Here is a 9372-nt window from a genome sequence, read left to right on the forward strand (position 1 = left end):
CTTCCTGAGTTGATCTATGCCTATAATGCCACTCGACATTCTTCAACTGGTTATTCACCATACTTCCTCTTCTTCGGTCGAGAGCCAAAACTACTTTTTGATCAACTTTTCGATGATCTTGATGAGGCAGAAGAAGGCACACCAGATATTGATGAGTGGATAGCACTCCACTATCAGAGGATGCGGGAGTCATTCGAGAAGGCAGGGGTGAGGCTGGAACATGAGGCATTACAAAGACAGAAAGGCCGGAATGCCAAGTCAACAACTTGTGACATCCCACTTGGTGGCCGTGTGTATATAAAACATCACCACCAGGGTAGACATAAAATGCAGGATGTTTGGAATCCAAAACCATACAGAGTGGTTGCCAAACCCAATTCTGATGGCCATGTCTATACTCTGGAGCTCATGGATGGGGATGGTTTTCAGAAAAATGTCCACCGATCAGAGATTTTAGATTCCAAAGACATTGTGGTTACTGAGACAGTGCCAACAGTCATACCTGTCGAAGTATCTTCTGATATCCAGTGTGACGACCATCCACAGGATATGGACATTCCTATCCTGAATGCAGTAGCTCAGGCACTGAATTCTCCAGATCCAAGCAGAATGCACGAATTGGAAATTGAGAATGCCAATGATGAGAATCTGCTTTCTCCACTTCCATTGGATGAGGTTGTTGACATGATCTCAGCTCCTGTCTCATTTAGTTCCGGTACGGACAATGAGGTTGAGGAGGATGTAGTTATCATAGTCCAACCACCAGCCGACAGAAGAGAGGAAACACCTCCATCTTTGGTGACTACACTGGCTCAGCCCCAGCCACAGAGACATTCTACAAGGTCGGGTGCTGGACAGCATAGTAACCCTCATCGTCTACCAGTCTCTACAGTTGTACAGGAGAGAGCAGCAATATCTATATCAGCCAGCTCGCCACATGCTCAAGCCATAAGAGATTTGGCTCAGACCCAGGTGCTCTTGGCACAGTTACTGTTGCAGGGGCCGCAGTGACTGATGCTTTGAGTTGTCGAGGACGGCAACATTTTAGGTTGGCATGTGTGTGGGAGACCAATGTTTTTGTGAATACCGTTATTATATGTTTTTGTGTGTTGCCGAGGATGGCAACATTTTAAGTTGGGAAGTGTGTAGGATAGTGAAATATATATGGTGTATTATTTCTTATATCTTGAAGGTCGGGATTTGCCTGCTTCATATGGTGGTGGAAATGCACTATCATTGTTTCATTTACTGCATGTATAGTTCCTCCCTTTCTATAAAAAGAACACAACCAACCACTCTCTAAGGGCTTACATTATTATGTTTGGAAGGCTGGTGCCAGAGGGGACAGCTTTCGTGGTCATGTGACATGACCATATGTGGAAAAGGGCCAAAGTTCCTTGTTCTTGGTGTGGATCTCACACAAGGCATTCCACTCTGGTCACCGAGCAATCAACACCGAGTTACTCGAGCCATCTTAAGGTAAGCATCGTATTACATTTAGTTACAAGGAAGTATATTTGCTATTTTAGGAATCAAGCTATTGATAATTTTTATAAGATTGAATGCATAGTTATAGTATTTTATAAAGTTGGTTTCTCTCCCGAAAGTATATTAACGATTAGTAAGTGATCATTTTATTTCCTGTTAGTACTGTTGCCATAATGCTTAAGAAAGAAAGAACAAAGATGTCATAAGGTTCCATATCATGATGTATCATAATTATCGACATTTTCTTGCACTGTATAGTTTGGGAGCTTTTATTTGACATTAAATATGTTGGCGCCGTTTTATTAAATATGTTAGCTCAAAAGAGATAAACCGCTGCTTTAGCAATTTATATTAACTCTTGGTGAGAGGGAATCTTAAAAAGATCCAATTAATGCCTTATTGCTTTCATTTATTTATCTGTAAAACGCGACTGATAATTGCTTGTTTTTGTTCAGGTTTGGACTCTGGTCGTGTGGGGTAAGTGATACTGGCATCATTACATATTAGTTTGTTCATTCATATTATACTTTTACAGATATGTATATTATAATTTTCATAATTTGTACTTAAATGGTACATATGTGATCAATCATTTTTATAAACGAATGTCCAAGTAGACAGTACAAAACCTGTATTTAGTGGACACATATTTAGTATGCTTTTAAATAGAGGTGCCCTTTTTAGTAAAAGGCTCATCTCTGTACTTATTTGAATAATTAATATTAGAATATTGCATACATATGTATTCATTAACGAGGTTAATGGTTTGATTATTGTAAATGTTTATGCTGGGATAAAATATATTAAAGACATTGTTAGTATTGAAAGGAAAGAGCTGAGTTAGTGAGCAAAATATATTTTATCACCAAATGATCACACATGTAAACGATTACTGCAAGGGAACAGTTGGTATTTAGCCTCTCTCTCTCTCTCAGTAGGGGATTATGGTGTGTGTCCTAATTAGCACCAACAGCTCTAACTCTAAGAGAACAAAGCACTTGGAATTTTGGGAAATAGTCAGAATGACCGGGGGTCATTCCTTTAGCAGACGACCAGTTTGACACCGATATCTATTAAATCCTCAGCTGCAACATAAACATTGGTCTCAGCTTGAAATTAATTGACTTAAGCTGAATAACCTTTGGTAATGTGTTTGTATTTGTTTGAGAATGGCTTTCTCACTTTGTTTTTATGTGAAGGATATACATGTACACTAGAGAAGAAACGTATACAACTTTACATAATTAGAATAGGAAAACATGTTTATCAGGATAATATTAAAGTAAAAATGCATTTCTAATAATAGAGTGACAGTTCTTATTAAGTGTTTAGAAATAATCTATTTTGTATTGTTAACTTGTTGCATTAGTGCCGGCCAAATTTATATGGGTTGAGGATGATTACAAATGTCTTATTCATGTTACTTCTTCTTGAAGCCATGGTTTAATGATATTGTGGAAGAGTGTTGATATTAATGATTATGTGTATTTGGTTTGATAGATGAAGCTTGGTTACTAATGCTATTTAATTGATTAGCCTACACTTTTGTTGAACATGTATTTATATAACTGTTTTCTATTTTGTTAAATATTAGGGCTATACCTGTGGGGTATACACTACTTGTATATTGATTTATAGATCCTGGGGATAAATGATCCTATATGGAAACCCCAGTGTTCTAATTTACTTATAATTAATTAACCCTATTATTAAAGCCCTTCAGATCCTGAACCTCGTCTTTCTTATTTATATTAATACATATTTACTATATTCATATTTGAGGGTGAAGGTAGTCAATCTGCTCCCTCTGTACCATAAGGCAGGCTCACAGTGTTAAAAACATTGATATTACCATAAATAACAAAATTATTAATTTCATTACCAACTGCGTCAGAAGAGTTAGTTGAAACATTACATAAACGATTTTACAAATTTATATGGCAAAATAAACCTGACAAAGTAAAAAGAGACGTTATTTTGACTATTGGGATGGGGCGAGACGTAGCCCAGTGGTACAGCACTCGCTCGATGAGCGGTCGGTGTGGGATCGATTCTCGTCGGTGGGCCCATTGGGCTATTTCTCGTTCCAGCCAGTGCACCACGACTGGTATATCAAAGGCCGTGGTATGTATTACCCTGTTTGTGGGGTGGTGCATATAAAAGATCCCTTGCTGCTAATCGAAAAGAGTAGCGCATGAAGAGGCGACAGCGAGTTTCCTCCCTCATTATTTGTGTGGTCCTTCACCATATGTCCGTAAAGGTAATGAGGGAGGAAACTCGCTTTTTTTTTTGGGGGGGGGGGGGGGGGGGGATTGAGGTGCATTATGTGGGGTTTTCTATTGATTTACTTTTTAAATTGTTGTTATTGTTTTGTGTTGTTGTTGTTGTTGTTGTACAAACAGGTGAATACTACACTCATAGGCGTCGGAAGCGGAAGGGTTGGGGCAGGGGGCACTGTCCCAACTCTGAAGATAATACATCGTCTCCACAGTTGAAAATCAAATCAATATTTAGCTGGCCTCCGCAGTCAATGTTATCTTGTGACGCCTATGGAGCTCGACCTAATAAGGAAGTATTTCAGATATAGACCTACTTTCAGTTTTAATTTGCTTGTCCAACAAACGTGTTTACTAAAACCAGGTCAAATGAATACATGTGATTTTTACTGTGTTACAGTGTGTACCAGGTCAACAGTCTGCCCATGATTACATCAAGTGAAACGTGTTAGTTCTGGGGTTAACCAGATATTCGAATCAGTATGACTCTAAAACCTGTATGTGTACTGACCGGAAATAACGATCAGAGTTTCGACAGTGACTCTTAAGTTACAATAGATATACCGGTAATCGTAATATCAGGAAGTAAAAAGTGAGGCGACCCTTTACAGCTTATACAACAAACATGGGATACTGCAGTATGAGGGCTGTTTGTGCGACTATGCTGTGTCTGACCTCGCTAATGTCAGAAGTTATTGACAGCAACGTGTCTGGCTGTGGCGAGATAACCAGCCTGTGTGTGTGTAACAAAACATTGAACACTGCGAGGTGCAATGGTAACGGTAAAACACTTAAATTACTTCCTCAACTTCCGCCATACGTAGAAAGCGTCCATCTTCTTTCGTTTCGTTTCGAGAACATCACCAACGAAACGTTTGCATCACTGTCGAATTTAAGAAGTCTGTCGATTTTGAATATTCAAAATTCCACCATCGTAAACATGAAGGAGGACGCGTTCTCTGTGTTGAAATATTTTCCTCAAGTTCGACTCAACATCAGCCACAACGTCGCTCCGGAAAACGTTCTAACGAGATCGTTCATAGGGCTGAGGTCAGTTCGTTTAGACTATCTAGATTTACGTCATTTAAATATCAGCGATAGGAATGGACATTTCTTTGATACCCTAAACGGAACGCGCATCAAAGAGATATGCGTTTCAAAGAACTATCTCACTAAATACAATCATAGTAAATTCGCTAACGTTAAAGACCTCACGCATTTGATTCTATCAGGAAATGACATTAAACACGTACATCTCGTGCAATCCTCTCAGCTACAGGTTCTGAAACTGGCCTACAATCGTATGAGAAGCTTTTTGCCAATTTGTGATAATAACAGGTCCGTTTTTCCCAACCTAGAAGAACTCACGTTAGACCATAACTATATCAATCATGTCTCCCCCAACGAGCTTCAGTGTCTGACTCGGCTTAAAATCCTCAACCTAAGCAGAAATAAGCTATTTAAGTTCAAAACAAATTCTTTCTCAATGCTGCCAAAACTGGAAAACCTCACCTTGCGGAATATGGAAGGACAGATATACTCTATTGAACCGTTTGCATTTAACAACAGCAATTTGAAAGCTTTGACGCTGAAAGACAACAGAATTGATCTTCAACACAATATGAATGTGAGAAGTTTGTGGGGATGTACAAATCTAGTTTATCTTGACCTTTCAAACAATGTCATATTCATTCAGGAAAACATGGAAGAATACATGATGGCGTTGATTGGCCATCTAAGACAACTACATTTGCTAGCCCTAGGGAATATGCTATTATTCGAAGTTCCTCGGGTAATCAACAACTTTTCTAAACTTCAGTTTTTGGAGCTGTATTCAAATCACATAACAGAGATGCCAAAAGATTTCCTTAGCCACTTTCCCTATCTAAAATATCTGATTCTGGACCAAAACGCGATATCTGTTCTGCATGAAGATGACTTTCCAGAAAACGTCAGACGAAACTTGAAGATAATAGAGTTGTCCGATAATCCGTTCGTTTGTGACTGCCAGCTGCTGTGGTTTATACAATGGATGAGGCAGGACCCATCCAAATTCATCGGGGACAATTACATCTGCTTCAACACGAACCGAAATTTAACCACTGACTGGACAGTCTCCGTGGAGTCTTGTCTTCTGGACTACCAGACGACCATGCTGGTGATCGTCACCGTCGTCATCCTTATCGTCATCGTGACCGTCTCGAGTCTCTTGTATCGATGGCGCTGGCACATCAAACACTACATCTACATGATGAGGTACGAGAAGGGCCTACACTTTGACGATTGTGAACGTGGGGAGTACTCCTATGACGCCTTCGTCATCTACTCGTTAGAAGACAAAAACTGGGTGATCAATGAAGCCATACCCAACTTGGAGAACACTGGCGAACTGAAACTGTGCGTGCATGAACGCGATTTCATCCCCGGTGCGTTAATCGTGGATAACATCGTCGACAGTTTGCTGTCCAGCAGAAAAGTGATTCTCGTTCTTTCAAACGCGTTTGCTGTGAATCAGTGGTGCCAGTTCGAGATGAATCTGTGCCAGACGCACGTGCTGGAGAACGGCCGTGACCTGTTGGTGGTGGTGATGCTGGAAGATATTGACACGCGTCACTTGACCCATTCGCTTTACGCTCTGCTGCAGACGACAACTTATATAGCATGGCCTGTCGAGGACACAGACATCAGAGAGATGTTCTGGTCTCGCCTTAGACAGCGTCTATCTGCTGAATAAACCATGATCACAGAACAGTCACAAAGAGGGTAAACTTTTTTTATTGAAGGATGAAAATATTATAATTTATAAGAAATGGTGTTTATGGTTAATTTGTTTTCGCAAAATGTCCGAAATAAGTGTACTGTTGTTTGGTTATATCTATCCTAAAATAAAGAGGTGGAGCAGAGACTGAATCAAAAGAATATATTATGAAGGTAGCAGCAGTGAAGTGGTTAAAACGTATAATAATTGTGATAATAGTTACTACAATGTTTACAGACTTTCGTTTTTGACGCGCCCCTAAATCGAACAAATCACGCTTGTATTATTTTTTTTTTTTTTGGTATTATTTTTTTTATTTTTAACTCTGCCACTTTAATTGTTTATTGAATACAATCCACAACCTTTCCATTCTGTTCACAATGAACTTCCGAGAATACTTTTTATAAATTGAAACACGATTGGTTGGTTGTCTTTTTTTTTTTGTCTTTTTTTTACACTGAGCCAATCAGCTAGGAGTTCACTTATTATTAAGATCTCGTCGGTTTTGTTTTGTTTAATTTCGTACAATACAGGTAACATCGCAAAATGTATTTTACACTGTCGTCGTTTTGATCACGTACAGAAAACATAATACGGTAGGTGCGTTGTCCAATAATTCTATGATGTGTATAATGTTTACACATTTTGATATCACATTAAACGCGTACACCAATAAAAACTTCTTTTTTTTAGTAGCCTAAAGCAGGTTTTGTTTTCGTTAAAGTTGCACGCCCTAGTTTCAGCCCGCGAAAATTAATTCTAATTTTGGTGAATCTACAAAACTAACACACTTTGATCACGTTTTTATAAAATAGAGTGAAAAAGCAGGTCCTATATCGATAAATACCATGGGAATCCCCCTGACCCAATTACTTGAAATAATTTTGAAAATTAGTATTCTGATGTCACGGGTAGATGTCGCTCGAAGTACAGAAATGCCTATGTCGCGTTCCTTTCACCTCTCCTGGGCATGTTCCAACTGTTCTGTCCTGGACAGCGAAAGGAATGAGTTTGGAACATGAAGTTACTTTACCAACATGGGTGCTTCTGTTGAGGAAGTGGCTGCTGCAGCAATCATGATACTTGAATCGGAATAAGACGACAATGATAGTCCGTCACTGATCATGTTGACAATACTAGTGTTTGAAATCATAATGTTTTATATATAAACCGCAATTAGCCTACATTTGCTATTCGGCACCGGGTACAAGTGGCTAACCTATTGTTATTAGCAATTAGATGCACCGTTTATTATTGTTGGTAGTGGTGGTGGTGGTGGTAACAGTAGTAGTAGTACAGTCTGTAGGAACCAGAGGTGGGGATGCACGTCCCCTCCTCAGGACGAAAATGTAAGGTTTTTTTTTGTCCTACTCTATTTAAATAAAGGTAACAATATAGCTTGTGCCCCCCCTCCACCCCCAAGGTTGTATCCCCTCTCCAGATATCGTAAGACTTAGCAAAATTATTGGTTTTAAGGGTTTGTAACGTTTGGTATTGAGATACTTACTTGTCTGAATTTTATTGTTAATGAAAATGTTCACGAACTGTGAAGAAAAACCTCACAAATGAACGACAAGCAAATGACAGCACATCAGATGTTGATTGCGCGAACCGTGCACGAGAAAACAAACCGAACCAATATGATAACGGTCACGTGGTATACCAACGTCTGTGACGTTGAAACGGGAAGATCCCTTCTAAAAATAGATTAGACCTTGTCTGCTCAACGTTTTTTTTCTTTCTCAGACGCGCGTGCGTTTTTAAGAAATACGAAAAATGCATTTTGTGGTATTACAAACACCAGGATTACCAAAAAACACTTCAGGTGAATGGAATTGTATATTCTAAATAATAAAATGTAAGTAAAGTGCAATTTTATTTGTTAGAAAATGGGTTTAATAGCGAAAAACAACGGCGTAATGGTTAACAACTAGGGCGTGTCCCTTTAATAGTTTCACGATACTGCCACGTGATTTAAAGCCAAGGACATTGATCTTGGTAGAGTCAGTTTTGTTGGGTTTGTTTGTTTGTTTGTTTGTTGGGGGGGGGGGGGGGGTGTTTGTTTTTTTGATGGGTTGCTATGATTCGAGTTAGTAGTATAATAAATGACGTGTAGTGATAGAAATATGTTCACTTGTCCAAATAAATGGTTTATTTAATTCAAGTATCAGGATGATGTTTGTGATTGCTAATAATGAAACTACATTGAAAAAAGGTTACTTGTCCACTGGACAACCACCGAGGCAAATTTTGCTTGTCCAAATAGATTTTCACTTGTCGTGACAAACGGACAAGTGCTTATTTCGAACACTGTACAGTACACCGATAATCAAAGTTAATCCTGTTTGTAAAAATATATCTTTATAAAAATTGTAGTAAGATATATTTGGGTAGAAAACAATAGATGTTGACATTTTCTGTTATGACATTATTATTATTATTTAAAATAGAGAATTTGCAGGTACATAACATGTATATTATGATATCATGATAAATGTGATAACCTTGTGCCATGTGGATGTTACATTTTTACATTCAGTTCACAGGTTTGTGTCCATGGAGAAATCATATCATCCTGCGATGAAAACTAAAATTATTGTACTTGTTCAAATAAAACAGAATAGAAACAAACAAATCAGTTTCAATTCCTTATTCATAAATAGTCAACAGATTATCATGATTCGGAATTTTAATGCAACATGATATGCATATAATACATAAGAAATCGACAAATGTTGTGTTCATGGTGTTGTTTTTCTTGTGTAAGGCTGCAGTGACCCATTCCTTCCTTCCTTCAACCAGTATATTAGTTAATTTAGGATATTTATTTTGAAAACACAAAACATTAAC

The 9372-nt window shown here is 38.4% G+C and overlaps 1 protein-coding gene across 1 annotated transcript; it reads left to right on the forward strand.

Annotated features, from left to right (window-relative positions):
• The first annotated feature begins 4037 nt into the window (after window positions 1-4037).
• LOC121372033 (toll-like receptor 4) lies at window positions 4038-6868 on the forward strand. Its single transcript, XM_041498276.1, has one exon. It carries the CDS (start codon window positions 4390-4392, stop codon window positions 6496-6498), a length of 2109 nt encoding a protein of 702 aa, XP_041354210.1. The 5' UTR covers window positions 4038-4389; the 3' UTR covers window positions 6499-6868.
• Window positions 6869-9372: the final 2504 nt, after the last annotated feature.

Source organism: Gigantopelta aegis, chromosome 4 (assembly GCF_016097555.1).
Source record: "Gigantopelta aegis isolate Gae_Host chromosome 4, Gae_host_genome, whole genome shotgun sequence".
In the NCBI taxonomy this organism is placed as follows: Eukaryota; Metazoa; Mollusca; class Gastropoda; order Neomphalida; family Peltospiridae; genus Gigantopelta; species Gigantopelta aegis.

What these genes read in the sequence shown, in the direction of transcription:
- LOC121372033 (XM_041498276.1), top strand. Translation starts at nt 4,390, where the DNA reads ATGGGATACTGCAGTATGAGGGCTGTTTGTGCGACTATGCTGTGTCTG.